Below are 16,467 nucleotides of genomic sequence, written 5' to 3' on the forward strand. Positions count from 1 at the left end.
TTAATATTTAGCTGAGCCAGGGAAGCAACAAGTTGTCGGTTTGGTTAGGATATTAATTGTCTTCCTTTTTCAAGTTATCCTGGAATAGTGTTTTACGAATACATTTTAATTATGCCTAGGGGTTCTTTTTTAAATCGTATATCATTTTTTAATTAAAAGATTAGGTGAAATAATGTGTGTTTTTCTAAATATAATCAAGAAAGGAAACACTTTCGGCTACAAATCTGGTTTTCATTCAGACGAGATTATTTTGTATGGGTATTTTGTTTTAATAATTTTTTTTCTTACATACAAATAAAACAGATGATAATACTGTGAGATGTGTCAGAATGTATAAAACAATCTTCATTCCACTGAATAAAGATTCCACTGGACGGTATTTCACAAGCAGTATTTCATGTGGCTTAGATATGAAATAGCGTCCGCTCTCCATTTTGCATGCACAGCAGGCACTATTTCACATGACAACGGAACGAGACAGATTTTTGAGGGATGACAGAAGGGGAAACGTCCTGACAAAAATGTCAGTGCAGGGGAGGGGGTCACAAAATGTATTATATATACGCACTTCCCCATGTTAAAGTTTACAATTCAAGCACTCTTTATAACAAATACTGTTTACAAAAGAATGGCACTTAGAGCAGATTGTGACTTTTTACATGATTACTTTTACAGTGTAGTGTCTACACCACAAACCGCAACCAAGGGTGAGAAATGTAGCCGCTCAGATGTGATATAAATCACGTTTTCACTGATGGTGCTACAACATCATTATAGTATATTTTTTCCTTTGAAGAAAACTAACATGTTACAAGAACTGCACTAAAGGACTATGCTGTGCAAAAATGAGCACAGCATTATGTAAGGTATGTCGATAACGATTTCTGTTCAGTTTTCACGTAGCCTAAAATTGCATGTAGATGAATGCAGTTTTCGTTGTTGTGCATTTAAATATGTTATAAACGGATGATTCCGTGATTTCATATAAATATTTGTGAAAAATCGGTTATACAATTAAGCGTGTTACTGCATTAATCTACCTGTATCACAAATTCTAAGTATCTGACACGTATAATTATATATTTCTAATTCCTGTGACTGGAGGTGAGAAGTGTGCTCTGTGGTTTCCAATACATTACATTTTGCTGCGGAAGATACCGTTTTTGCATTAGCTGCCATAGTCGTTTTGACCGCCAGTATAGCGGCGTAGTTTGCTGGGGTCACATGACTGCAACCCCTCAATACAACACATGATTTGCAATTTATTGCATCTCTTAAGCAGCACAAATATAAACCAACAGCAATTCTGCACATTGAGCTACTGAGGCAACCTTAGATTATTCAGCCATGTAGTGCATTTAAATCATTTGTTTAAAATTATTATTAGTGTTATAGTGTATGGATGATAAACTATATGCAATCTATTTTTAATGAACACCAATTGGCTGATGGCAATGATTTTCTTGACAATTTAATAGAAGTATGACATTTTAATAGACTGTTACTGTATGTTTCAGAAATGAAATGCTTCTCCCTGATGGTGCCATTAGATGGGGTTGTTTACTGAATTAAGAGAGGACTTAGAAAACCTTAACTGTCTACAGTTACAGTTAGCATTTCACATGCTAACAGCATGTGTGTGTGGAGACACTGAGGTGGGCTTTACAATGGAGTTAAATCTACTGTAGAATGTAATGAAAAATGGTGGATACATTTAAGCTTGCTATGGCCAAAAGTTAGCACTGTCTAGAATTTTAGGAATGAGACAATTAAAAAATATAAATAAATAAATAAATAAATAAATAAATAAATACAGTGTGTATATATGAACATAATTTCAATCTTTTATTTAACGTCATATAATGAAAGAAAATACAAAATGATATCGCACAAGTCTACCGGAAGTCATAATAGTACAGTATTTCATTTTAGATTTCGAAATGTCACGTTTTTCAATGTTCGTTTTTCAATGTTAGTATATGCAAAACTACAAAGCGGTACGTAATTCAATATGTTAACATAACATTACTCAGAAGGCTTCATTTGACTTTATAAAACAACATGAGTTAATTCTATAGGGTGATGCAAAACTTTTGGCCAGAGCTATAGATTCACAATAGTTGTGTTTGGATTTATAGACAACATAACCATGCAATGTGTTTTCACTTGTAACCAAATGATCAAATCCTAGACGATTATACAATGAATTCTGACATTTGCAGATGCTTCACCTCTTGCTTGTATATTTTAATCTGTCTGCAAGCAACCGTCTGCCTAAGAGTTTCTTCTGCAGCTATCCATTAGACAGGTTCTATCAATCTACTCTTCAATCACAAGAATGTGTATAGATCTGTGTTCCTTCCATCCAAGTCCTAATTAGGCTTCATTACTAATGAACATATAAAAGGCTTCCCGTTTGGAAAGCCTTTGTTTCTGTCTGGTATATTTGGAACAGAGCTTTCTCATGTAAAGAACTATGTGGGTGTAAACAGAGCCACTCAATCAGGCTGCTTCCTCCTATAGAAATAGTAAACAGGCTATCTTAAAAGACCATTTCAGTCAGTGCATCAGCATGAGAATAAAGACACATTGGGAAAGGTCGTCGGCAGATAGGCACCGTTTCCTTTATAGCAAGTGTTTTTTAAATTCATGACAATCGGAGGATAATCCATAAATAATACACGAGGAGGCCTCAAGTGGAAAGCCTGACAGATGAAGAGGCTTCAACCTTTGGCAGCACTTGGTCTCTCACAGCTGAAAAATGTCACAAGCCAACAATAGAGGCAGTGTGATAATAGTGCCATTGATGTCATGATTAAAACAATGATCTCTCTAGAACATTTTTTCTTCGAGAAAAGATAACATTATAAGTGACTATTAATGCCTGACTCTCACATGTCACACTTTTTCTATAGAAATTACTTTTACGTTTTAATATTGTTCAAGTACAAACATAAGGCAAACGAAAAAACTCACCCTGCTCTTCTTATAGTTTACTAATACTATCTACTGCATTTATTGTGCAAGTGATCTTTGAATTTGTACATACTCTAAAAACCAAACAACATGAACCACACAGGAAGAAGAAAGAAACAAGCAGGTGCACTATCTGGTTAACAGTAGCTCTATTGCGTTGTACTTGCCTTCAAACTCACAACTTCAGGATCAGTTTGTCTTTTTTTTTTTTTCTCCCAAAGTATTAATTCTGGATTAAACCTAGTTCATTTGAGAGCTAGGAGAAATCACGCTCCGGTTTTCCTAGAAAAGGTGAATCTAGCCCAGGTGCGCTCTTGTTATTATTTTGAACCCTAGTGTAAAAATGGTATAACTGAGGTAAAGCCTGACATATTCATTCAGCTAACGTATTTGCAATGTGTGTTTTTCCATGTATTCATTTCAGTCATTCATGAGTCTCAGAAATGAAAGCCTTTATTTTTATATGCACTGAAGCAGCTGCAGCTGGTGTCAGGGGCTCCCCTTTTCACTCATACCAATCTTTTCTTGAAACCCAACCTTGTCTCCGAAAAGAATGAAACTCTACCCGAAAAGATCACTTGATAGGACCTCTATTGAGGGGATCTGTAATTGACACGATGTTCTGTGAAAACAAAGACTGTTCCTCTTAAATATTCATATTTCCCAGTGTCTTTAGTTTACCCGCTGGATGTATAATTCATGCCCCCGTCATAAGCTAAGTTGGATGGTAATGAGTAATTTAATTTTCTGGGCTTGTTCTCTCTCCCTAGCAACAAGGGGTGTATAAGTGTATAAACCTCAACAAAGTGCTCCATAAATAACGAGTGCATATGAGTTTTTTTTTTGTTTTCCTTATATGCTCAGCATTTGATATTGTGTAAATTATGCAACACAGTGTAATGCAGGTTTTTATGAATATATATGGAGCAACAGTGCTACCTCATTATAAGGAGTCCACAGACCCTGATACAAGGTAGGACTCATCTGAATTCTCGTTGAAACGTGGGGCTTAGTCAACTGGGAGTGATTCCAGAACGCTACAGTAAACTAGAGTACATTTCAATAAATTGTTGCACACTGGTTCACAATTCTGAAAACAAGCCTCTGAGAATTAGTTTTTAACATTAAGATGTTCCTGTAAAGTGTGCTATTGGTCAGTAAAAAAAAGAAGAATCATCATCATTGTTGCTGTTCCTTCACACCTGTATACCATCACAGTATATGTACAGCACTGCGTCAATGAGCATTCAAAAACACCAAAGAAAGAAATTGCTGCCTGAAATTGTTAATCACAAACCCAAAAATGACAGCAGGCCGTCTAAAGTGTCAACTAGGGTGGACTATTATTACAGTTCCATATTATATGGGAAATAGGTGAGTTATTTATCATTTGCATGCTCTTAAAAAAAACAGCAGGATTAAACACATCTTTTGTACTCAAAACAATCAATGCAGTTGTATGCATTTTGCAGCATGGGCTTTGAAGGCAAACTTGTGCTAGCTTCTTCAAGAGGGAACAATATTAGCTCATATTCTAAAACTTTATTAGCCAGCATACTGAAAGAAGAGCTGATATGTTTCTGAGAACTATATTGCCTCTCCAGTGCAAAGCGTTCATTTAACATTAGGAAACATATCACACTTGCTTGCCTTTTTCATGTTCTTTTATTCATAGTTGTTCCTGGTAGCTAAAGATTTCATTCATTTTGAAATATATTTTGGTTGTTTTCACACTATTGCAGTCCTGCTTCTAATGGGAATAAAGGTGTCAAATAAGAATTAATTATTTATATACCGGAGAGTGATATATTTAATTTACATGTTTGTAAAGCAACATAACATTTTAAGCAAAGTAATTATTTTTCACTTCATCTGTTAAATGTGAGTACTGGGTGTAGAGCAATAACACATTCTCTAACTAATGGAAGTGATCAAATACAGCATCCCAGAAGCAAATACACAAAACCAAGCTAAATATGCCTTAGAGCTTGCTGTCGAGTTGTAATGATTCTTATGCACCAGCTGTATCTCCTTGAGTCGATCTATGTGTTAACCCCACCATTACCTCTACCAGGAATGATATATGTATACCTAGTCAGGGGGTTCCCCATTAGCTAGTGATAGTTTCCTTTATTGTCTAAGCTTATCATTGTCTATAGTAGTTTGGTTTAAAATGCAATGCAATTATCCCTTTTTTATAACCAAAATTAAAAACATTTAATTTAAAATTTAAAATCTCAAAAAAAAAAAAAAACTAGCTATATATGTTGTTTATACAGAAGGAGGTGCCTCAGAAGATACCATTGTTCAACAATTTAGGTATGGTCTCATCCCTAGTATGGATCCTAATGTAACTGACACACCGAGTAGTTACTTCCTGCATATATTTAATGGCAGACATTTTTTTATTTGTAATATTATTAGTATTATTATAACGGTGCCATCCTTATGTTTATGTAATAGATTTAAAGTATTTAACCTTCATTGATTCCTGAGTATTTATACATGTTATTAATGTTTAACATACCACTCTTCCGAATCCTGTCCTCCAGCACCTCACTGTGCCCATGCGGCAGCTTCCTGGTAAGTATCTGTGCAGATCGAAGGAACATTGCTTCTACTGCGGAGCCCTTTAGCAAAGCAATCTGGTCCTCGTGGTCCAGAGACTGGAATCCTACGAAACATTACAAGAAACACAAAGTAATATAATGTAAGGTCTCTTGAGCACTCTCAATTATCATTTTAAACCTTAAATTGTAATTTTCCTTTAAAAAAAATAGAAGTTAATAAAATATTGGAGTAAACACTTTTAAAATGTGCCCCGCAATAACTTGCAGAATTGCACTGAATCATAAAAAAAAACAATAATAGTACATAGATAAAAGATACAAAAGATCAATATCATTATGAAACTTGACATACTACTAGTTATATAGTGCTACAATATGTATTCAATGAAAGGTAATAATATTTAAGTTAGTGCTATCTAGGTCTGATACTGGTCCCTTTAAAACCGCTATACAGTTACGAACAGAAGAAGCATATGTTTTTTTCAGCCTTCTCTTGAATTGTTTTGACCCACAGTAACTCATAATGGATTGATGTAAAATGTAATTGCTTTTTCATTTCATTAGAGGGTTTGGTGCTCTTGACTTCTATTGATTTTGAGGGTGATAATCCAGGGTATAAGGGCAAGGCAGGTTGTGAAATGAATTTCCAATATAGTGCTGCACAGAAAATGTCAGCCAACAGGAGGAACTGTGGTACTACATGTTAGAAAAATAAGTTTGTAAAAATGTACAGGGCAAAATAAGAATGAAAAAAAAAACAATATAACTAAACTCTTATAACATCCAATATATACATTTCAGTCCAGAAATAGTTTTATTTGACTTATTGTAAAGATGCTATGAAATACCTGGAAGCCTTTTTGTAAATTCCACCAGTACTTGCACATGACTTGTAGCCATTTCAGTGAGTAAAATAAAGTTTTCATCAGCAGTGAATTGCTCTTGAAGCTGAAAATTAAATTGACAAATTATTTTAAAAGGTTGATAAAACTTGGGAGGAGGGAGTTCGTTTTTTTTAACCCCAATGAAACCATACGTTCACTTAATATCACATTTTATCTACAAATCCAATGTTCAGTACTTGGCATGGACATTAATTATACTAATCTTTAATTTCACTTTCTTTACAGGATGTATCGAATCTTAGAGGTATGTAGGTCTGTATCGTTTGCATTGTGATACAAGACCGTATGACTCTTGAATGAATAATAAGTGTATGAATACATAATCTCCTGCATATTGCAATACGTTTCGTTACACCCATACCTGACAAGGTAGTTGTTTTGGAACTTACAAGGCTCTTGGTCATGTCTAGCGGAATGCGATACTTGTTGTAGGCATCAAGGATGTAATTGAGGAGGCTTAACTGTTCCTGGGTGAGTTCAACCTTCTCCTCGATTGAAAGAAATAAAGCATTACAGCGAGTGACACTGCATTGAAAAGCATGTCACACACAACATAACAGGAAGAGTCAAATAGAACCACAAATTGAAGCCTGCCACTAAAATTTGAATAACATGTTTATTGATACAGGAAGGTTTCTTAACTATGACAGCACTATGGCTTTTGTGAAAACTAAACAGCTGATTTCTGTCCTCTGAATAACCATTACCTTTGAAGGTTTTGTTGTGGATGTGACCTGCTTGGCATCAGCACCATCAGTCTCTTCCCTGATGCACTCATCAGATGACAGCTTGGTATTTTTTCTTAGTCTCTTTGACTTGCACTGTATCTCTGTTAACAAACCTGCAAATGACAATAACTTGCTTTTAGTGCAAATCAAATCAAGAAGCTGAAACTCAGGGTTTAAAGAATACCCACAAAAGCCAGATACCACATTATAGACTATTGAGATAGTTCTTATACAAGTCCGACAAAGCTGATTTACACAAACTGATCACTAGTTTTGTTATTTGCTGTGAGCAAAATAAATGTCAACCATTATGCATATCAGGGATTGAGAATTTGATTGAAAATCATTTTATTAACTATTTTATAATACAGTTATAGTATAGTTCACCCAGTAGCTAAATGAAATTTAAGGTCTTTTCACACTGAGCGTGTTGTGTCAAAGCGTCAAAGTCCAGTGTAAACTTAATTTTTTTAGAATACTATACATCCTACGGAGGCATTCACACTGGACACATCACGTAAAACTGATGGCGTAATAAATAGACCTTGTCCTATTTTTCTGAGCGCGCCGCCGTAAATTTGTCTCTCTAACCAATCACTCCCGCTCTCGCCCTCCTCGTCGACATGACAAAAAACATCAACATGTAGCCCCTACTGTATTTCATTAACACAACCTGTTCTGGTTAAAGTGCTATAATAAACCCCGAGTAAAGTACTATACTGTTGCTTGTTTTACTTATTTTGCACGTCTTGTGACTCAGATATAGTTAAAAACCGATGGAAGAGCTTGCGGGACCAGTTTTCTCGGGGGAAAAAAGGAGCAAAAATCATGAGTGGGCAGGCAGTAAGAAATATAAAACCATGGAAATACAGGCTGCAAATGGAAATTAAAAGGTAGAGAAACGTAAACAGTCAGCAGTAGGGTAATTATATTATTATTATTATTATTATTATTATTTTTCTTATTTGCGCTGTGCTCTTTTATTTATTTGTTTTAATTTAACTATGGCTGTTTAGGTTTTTATTTTAAGGGACAGTGTTCCATCATATACATGAACGAGTAGTAATTAAGTATATTATTTAATAATAATACATCTCGACTTCTTGTGCATCACAGGTTTGCCATTTCTTGTGTTCTAATTATTTGAACGCCTTTGGTGTGAAAGCAACTTGACGGCGTCAAAATACGCTGGACGCTTTGACGCGACGCGCTCAGTGTGAAAAGACCTCAAGGCTGTTAATATTTATCCATGCTGTCTTCTAAGAAAACCATGTACTGTAATGCAGTCAAACACTTTGCTGACAGTGTAATGATTCCTGAAAAAAGACAAGATCCATTTGCAACTGCCTCAACGGCCTGAGCTATTTGGCCTGCTTGTGAAGGCTTGAACTCCATCTAAGATCCTGGCAGAAAAACAAACTGTCAGAAAAGGTCAATTTATTTCAGTGTTTAAGGGAGTGTTTATCAGTTTAGGGGAGTATTTATCAGCAAAGTAAAATAAAATAAAAAATAAATAAATAAATAAATAAAAAATTGAGAATGCTTTTTATTTTAACACAGCTTTGAAAATATTTGTTTTTACTGTAAAAACGATTTTTGTTTTTATGTTGATACATTACCTGAAAGAAATGTACAAACATGTACAGCAGTGATAAAAACAAATGACACCTTTTAGCTATTATGTTCTATCAAGGCCATCCATGCTATTTATCTCGTAAAGTAAGCCTTACAGACCACCCTCCCTGAATTATACGATTAGGCCAGGTCCAAAAATAACCCCAGACTGCACGCCTTGTTTGAAACCCGTCAAGTGTTTGAAGTGCAGGCCTACAATATGCCTGCCACCTACAATATTTATAAATATTCTGATGTACAATTTATGAGAAACATGAGCAGCTCAATCAAGGCCCTTGGTGTTTCCATTGCCTGGCAGCTTCAAATAGCAACACTTATTGTGGCTCATCTCATCTGGCCCATGCCAAGAGTAGAATATTGATCTGCCTTTTGTACAGCTTCATCCTAGCTTTATCCAGCTCTCATTGGTCATTTCTGAATGCTGAAAAGGACAGCTTGGGGCTCCAAGTGAAACACTTAAAAAATAAAGCACCATTTGAATTTCACTCTAGAACAATGACACTGCACAACCTTGCAAAAGTTTTATTTTTTTTAATGTTTTTATTATTATCCTAAATACTTAGTATTGTTATCGTGGTTGGGATGACAAGCTGTTTTTTATGTATGTGATGCTGTCAGATTTTTAAATATATATTAGTTATAATCTTATAATAATGCTGTTAAATTCATATTTTGGTCCCTCAGCAGCATGGGACATTATTAGACTGTTATCCCAGTTGACAATGTTGTTATCTACCCAGGCTAACGCTTCTGATAAGATGCTATCAGCTATCATATATATATATGAAGCTATCATATATATATGAAGAATAAAGTTTGTTTTATTAACATCTGCTGTGGATCTGGAGTTTGTTGATGGGAGTTTTTGTTCCTTTCCATGGTTTTACCGCTGGAAGGTATTTATTTGATATATTTTCCTTGGACAAGGCACCCCTACTTTGAGAGAAATTGAAAAACAATCCTGATTTTGTTTTGTTTAGTTTTATACATATATAATCAGGGCTCAACACTACCTTTTTTCCCCCAAAAAATCCAAGTTGCCCGGAGTGAAATTTAGGTTGCCCGAAATAAATAAATAAATAAACATTGCTATTTTCTTAAAATGTATTATTTATTTACCAAGTAGACACCCTTATCCAGGCCAACAAACATTGAACATTTCATTGTGATATACAACATCACTTTCATCAAGTCCGTTGTTCACTTGAAAATTAACAATCTCAGAGTATTGAATGATGTTTGGAGGCATGGTGTTTTTAGGCATTTTGTTTTCTAAAATGTTCGGTTCCGATCAAGAAAGGACCTCCAGTCTCTGCCAATGTGGGATAGCTTTGACACATGTTGCAGAACATTTTGTTATCGTCCTCATTGTACCCAAGCCATGGAAACTCCTCTTTCCACTTAACCTGGAATTTGCATTGCCGTTTCTTCTCCTATGAAATCGCTGCATTCCCTTTACCGGCAGCCTGTGGCACAGCAGAGACTGATGATGGCGAGGGCTGAATCCAAAATGAAAAAGCCTCTTCTGACTCTTTTTTTTTTACATACGCGGTTATACTGGGGCGAACCAGACAGTTTATACAAATAACAGTGAGAATGTTATGTTTTCATCAACATCATCCATGTCTAATCGAATCAGATTATCAGATCGTCCACGTGGGGAGCGAGACAGGAACCGTAGAAGTCAGTTTAAGTTCTGTTTTTATATTTAGACAGGTTCTGCTCTGATAATGAACAAAATTGTGGATCGGGCAACTAATTCTGTCTGGCTCCATTTTCAAGTTGCCCGAGGCTGAATTTTGGTTGCCCCAGGCAACCGTTAGTGTCGAGCCCTCTGTTCTGTGTGTGTGTATATATATATATATATACTGTATATCGATAGATTGATATATTAGAGGTGCACCGATAAGATTTTCTTGGCCGTTACCGGCGATAGAAACTACTAGAACAAGACATAGGGCCTATATTTAAACTGTTTTATAATTATAGATGTTAAACAATTAACAGATATTGTTTGCGTGTTTTATTTATGACGAAAACAAACAGGTATTGTTTACTTGTTGCATTTACTTCAGAAAATGAATACAAAGAATAACGTAGTATTATATTGTGTGCTTGTCAGCAATTTTTACATTTGTTTTACAACATAGTCACACAAAAATAACACTTTACGTTTTGTACTAGTAAAACACTTATGTAGGAAAAATATATATTGTGACATTAACTTTTATAGCCACTTGCTGTCAAACATTGCGTATTATAACTTCGACTTATAATGTACAGTAGAAAAAAAATTTGCCTATGCAATGTCAACTACAACAACGTTTGTTAAATTCTTATTTTAAGCATACACTGCTTAAAAATGCAGCCCAACTTAAATTGTTCACTTAATCAAAAACAAAAAGATGTCATGAAAATACTAAATTACTAAAATAATAAATTCCAGCTTCAAAATAACGCCTAATACACCCGCAACCAATGCAGATTAAGATAAACAAACAGAGCAAGATAAACAAAAATTACGAAAGGTAGCCTAATTCACACTTAACGTTTAGAGAGCCCACAACTCCTTGGAAGTTACGGAGATTGCTGTCGTTGCTGCTGTAGTCTTGGTTTTAAAAAAGTGCTTTTCAGCGAAACTTTACGTTCAAGGATTTGATCAAGTGAGCTACGGAGGAGGACCTGAGGTGATGCCAAGCTGCCAAAGAGAGAGACGGAGCAGAGACCTCGCAGAGGCAGTTTTGTAACTAACCGCTCATGCTTTTGAACAATGATTTGCCTGGTTAATACTATTTTCTTACGAATAATAAATACCCCTATATCTATTACAGTTTTGTCAGCCTGAAACCAACTACAAAGCATTACTTAGGGTGAATGTCAGTCTGGTAACTGTATAGGCTACATGTACTCTAAACTACGAATAATAATAATAACAACTTACTTATGTTATTTAGGATTCAACCTATATATATATATATATATATATATATATATATATATATATATATATATATATAATCATGTAACTTGTTAAGATCAGTTGTTTGATACAGGCGGCCTAGAATGTTGATGTTCCGCCTATGTAAATTATTTTGTTTGCAGATTTCACTTTTTCTTTTTCATTCCAGCAGACCAGAGTTAATTACATCTCTTATCTTCTAATCAGGATATACAAGAGAAGGGAACAGATACTGTGAAAGGTTAATTTCCTGTTGGCTGCTATGCATTGGTTTTTATCTTTTTTTTTTTTGGGGGGGGTCCCAAGCTTCTTACTTACAGTACTATAAATAGAAAAGAACTAGCATTAAACACTTTCATTACTCCAACAATGAGAGCGGCTAAAACAATGGCATTTAAATTGAAAGAGTAATGTTACAACTTGAGGTCTATTCAATTGATCTAACGGTGCTGAATAGTGAAGAACCTGTATCTCTCATACAGTATAAAACAGCAGCTATCACAAGCTACCAAACCACCATCAGCAATGAATTAACAGCCATGTGAGATCCAGTCAAGCCTGCTGTACAGATGAACTGTAGCAAAAACTATGGTCCAGTGATTAAAGAAAATAGCTTGTAACCAGGAGGTCCACAGTTCAAATCCTGGCTCACTCACTGTGTGACCTGTGTAAGTCACTGTGACAGAGACAGAATGATTCTTGGTGATAAATCTCTCTCCTGACCTGTGAGGGTGCTGTGTAAAGGGAACAGAGTGCCCTGGACTGGAGGGTCAGACAATTCATTCTCAGGGTTAGAAGGAAGTCGGTCATCTAGAAAGGGGGCAGAGCTACGATACACTAAATCATCGACCCGGAAGGGGAACGACGTGGTAGCCACGGATTGGAGGAGTGGTTGCACTAGTTAACCAAGGGGTCATGATTGACAGTACAAAAGGGGGAGTAGTGAAGTGATCTGTTCCTTGTTATGGTTAAGCTGAACCGGAAAGAAAGACGTGAATTATCATTGTGAGTGTTTTGTTTGTTTATTGTTGTGTCTAAAGAATATACTGTTTGTTGTTATTATTAGATGGCTGCACGCGATCCAGAGCTGTTGCCAAAGGCCAGCACTTACCCGGACATCACTGCACTTTGTTTAACGAATAACTGTATTTACACCACAAGCACTTTAGTACGTACTGTGGACTTGTGTTTCTGTTTTGTGTTACATATCTGTGTTTAAGATCGGGACTATTATTTCGGGACCAACCCACGGATTAAAACAGAGCAATACACACCCCTGTATTGGCTGTTAACATTGTTATTATTTACTGTATTTGGGTCATCAGACCAATTGAATTACAACATAAAATATCATTGCACCTGGATTATCATTGTCTGCCTGTTCATTGATCACTGCTGCATTCCTGCACCTATACACAGTTAACCACTTTGCCACAGTCACTTAACCTCCTTGTGCTCCATCTTTCAGGTGAAATGTTCTTGTAAATGACTCTGCAGGTCTCTGTAAGTCGCCTTGGATAAAGGTGTCTGCTAAATAAACAGGTAATAATAATAAGTCCTAACAGGAAAAAATGGTAAGAAGATTTCATTTGAATATATCATTTTGTCTTAGCAATTGATCTCTGAACCTGTCCCTACCGTACCTTCTTAATTATGTTAATGACTTTCCCATACTTATCCAGCAAGGTGAAGACCAAGCCCTTAATAGTCATTAGTTGCAATTTCTTTTCATAACTGCTGCAGTTCTGCTGCAAGTCAGTTCTGCTGTACTTACATTCTGAGAGCATTCCCATCTCCTTGCACTTCCTGAGTCGACACTCCTGGCACTTCCTCCTCATGTACATGTCCATCTCACAGTTCCCGCCATTCTTACATTTGTACATCGCATTTTTTGTGATACTCCTTCTGAAGAAACCTGCGGCAGAGACACTGATGAATTAATCAAAAAAATAAAATAAAACCTTTATCAGCACACATATGCCATTATCAGCTGATTTAGCCCTTTTAATATATAAAGGCACTGTGTTACTGACAGCTGCAGAATGTGAATAACTGTACACAGTGCTAATTTATTTTCAAATTGTATTAAAGAAACCTGATATGGATATAAGAAAGTTTCCTCATTGGTAAAATTTACTTTTGCATAATAAAGATAATAATAATAATAATAATAATAATAATAATAATAATAATAATAATAATAATAATAATTTAGTTTCAATTTAAAATAATAATTTGTTTGCATTGTACACCAATGTGTACAATGCAGCAGCATGATTTATTTTGTGTTACCGGTAGCCTGCAGGCTAAAGTAAAAAAAAAAAGTATGCTAGGTATTCATTTGATTTTACTACTGTTCTGTATAGTGTGTGTAGCCTACCCAAAACACATTAGTGTTATTTCAGCGCAATGATTTATACATTTAAAATACATTGAGCACTATAAATGTATATGTGTGCGATTTTATTGTATTTTTTAAACCGGACACCTCCTTATGTCAGACAAACACTGGGGGCTACTGTATGATTATGAAAAGCTTTTTGATAGAAACACATTTTTTATTTGGGGGTGAAGGTGGGGGCCCCACTTTCGACTCTCGCAATGCTAGAGTCGAAATTAGTATATTGCAGCTTTCTTTATTAACATATTTTTTCTTAGTACATATGACAAAATGTATACTTTGCAAATGGTTGCAACAGAAAGGCAAATTGCAGTATGTTTGCGCTGCGACTGGACCATCTTAGAACATCTACCTCACAGTGTCATATTCTACACATATCAATCAGCAAGAGGTGTCCCCTTTTCATTTCATTTTCATCCTCTTTTTGAAATGCTTACTTGTTTACTTTCTTTATCGTTAATGTCATGAATTGGTGTTGTACGGTAATACATGTTGATGAAGGACACAATATAAATGAATTGGTGTTGTAATGTGCAAGGTATATTTGTATTTGGACTAGTTTAAGTTGTAATCATATAATACCATATTTGAATTCAAAATCATGTAGGACCCACCAACACTGAAATAATCAGACTGAACAACGCTTCTAGTGAATATAAAGGAACATTTTTATTAAAAATAAAACTAAATAAGAGAAATAATAAAAGTGCAACAACTAAACTAAAGTAATACAGAACAGAAGAATTAACTAAACAGTACAGAAAAATAAACTATTAACAACGACACCTCACTCCCGATAGTTGATTAGCGATCCAAAGCAATCTATGGGAGATTCCCTTAAAGGTTACAACCGCATTCTATCTACATCATCATATGGAAGGAAACGCAAATGGATGGAGACACAGATGGATCACATTAGTTTACTGTAAAGCTACCTCTTAAGCCCGCTGCACACAGCCCGACTCAAGCCATCCCAACTCATCTCATCTGAGTATGCACAGATTCTGCGATCAGCTGTGCTCAGTTTTGGTTTGACGTCACAAATGAGTTTTTCCCGACTGGGTGTCGCACACTGCTAAGACTGAATTACTGACCACGGCTAGATATTAATTTAATTAATACTGCCCTGTATACATTTTTGTATTAACTTAGCCCAACATAGCGACCCTCATATTATGCATGGCATCGTATGCTGATTAGACGGCGGAGACAGCGCTGTGAGGCAACCAAAGCGCTTAGCCTATTAATTAATTGACCATTTACACCGTGCAAACGTTTGACTTTTTGTATAGCTTGTCTACTACACTTTAGCCTGTGGTAAATGAAATCCAACCTGTTGATTTTTTTATTTGACTTTGGCGGGTTTTTTTCTCAGCGTGTGATTTGTGACCTATTGGAGATCGACACACCGGTTACTTCTGTTTTAGCGCAGTAAGAAAATATAGGCTGCCAGTAGATTGATAATAAAAAGGTAAATTGATAATTTACCTTTGATTAGTAAACGCCTAAAAAAACCTATTCAAATGTGCACATATCTGATATTTTTGAATTCAGGACACTCAGAGCAATTCAAGACTAATGTAGTTTTACCTGTGGAACTAAAGCTGTCAATATTCCGCCATCTTGTGACAAGTTACATGACAAGCTACGTCACTTAAACCTGCTTCACCATTGGTTGACACCCTTATGACTAATCGGTCTCAGTCAGTCTTAGTCGGCAACCGCTGCACACAGACAGACTGATCACATCTGAACGAAACTGCGTCTGAAAAAGATTCAACATGTTCAATCTTCAAATCTGAAATCTGCATAATCTTGGTTTTAAGGGCACGCACACTTATACGATTCATCCAAACTCTGTACGGCCAGTTGAGATGAGATGAGTCGGGACGGCTTGAGTCGGGCTGTGTGCGGCGGGCTTTAGTTGGTGCTTATCTTGGCGAGAGCCGAGTTTAAATCAGCATGAAGTTCTACTTTCATGTAATGGAAATCATGTTCATTAATTCAATTCAAAGCATGAATTGAAAGCAATAATACTTTTCTTACATTCTACCTCAAATAGGTCTGCTTATTCTCGTGTTCATAAGAGAATAAAAACGACATATTGAATACTTAACAGTCTTTCGCTCCTCCTTCAGCTGATCCGTGTCTTCAACAAAACAGGCGCTCGAAGGCTTTCCGGTTGGCAGAGAAGGTCCAGGTTCCGGGGTTTGTCTTCTTTGCTTTTGTGTCTCCTTACCCGGGGACTAAAGAAATGTCTTTGCAAAAACAAGAGTCATGAACTATTTAGGTA

At 35.9% G+C, this 16,467-nt stretch overlaps 1 protein-coding gene across 5 annotated transcripts in view; it reads right to left on the minus strand.

Annotated features, from left to right (window-relative positions):
* Positions 1–16,467, minus strand: part of LOC117414949 (bile acid receptor-like) — a 30,661-nt gene that overhangs the window by 4,216 nt on the left and 9,978 nt on the right. For 4 of the 5 annotated variants that reach the window (XR_009329160.1, XM_059027028.1, XM_059027027.1 and 1 more), the window contains 5 exons: positions 13,548–13,688; positions 7,159–7,292; positions 6,841–6,936; positions 6,395–6,494; positions 5,504–5,650 (listed from right to left, as the gene is read on the minus strand). Coding sequence is in view for 4 of the 5 variants with exons in the window: in XM_059027028.1 (XP_058883011.1) it covers positions 5,504–5,650; positions 6,395–6,494; positions 6,841–6,936; positions 7,159–7,292; positions 13,548–13,688 (618 nt within the window). In the remaining variant the exon portion in view is untranslated. The remainder of the gene's footprint in view (positions 1–5,503; positions 5,651–6,394; positions 6,495–6,840; positions 6,937–7,158; positions 7,293–13,547; positions 13,689–16,467) is intronic. The other variant, XM_059027030.1, reaches the window with a different exon arrangement.

The sequence above is a fragment of the Acipenser ruthenus genome, chromosome 7 (assembly GCF_902713425.1).
Source record: "Acipenser ruthenus chromosome 7, fAciRut3.2 maternal haplotype, whole genome shotgun sequence".
Classification (NCBI taxonomy): domain Eukaryota; kingdom Metazoa; phylum Chordata; class Actinopteri; order Acipenseriformes; family Acipenseridae; genus Acipenser; species Acipenser ruthenus.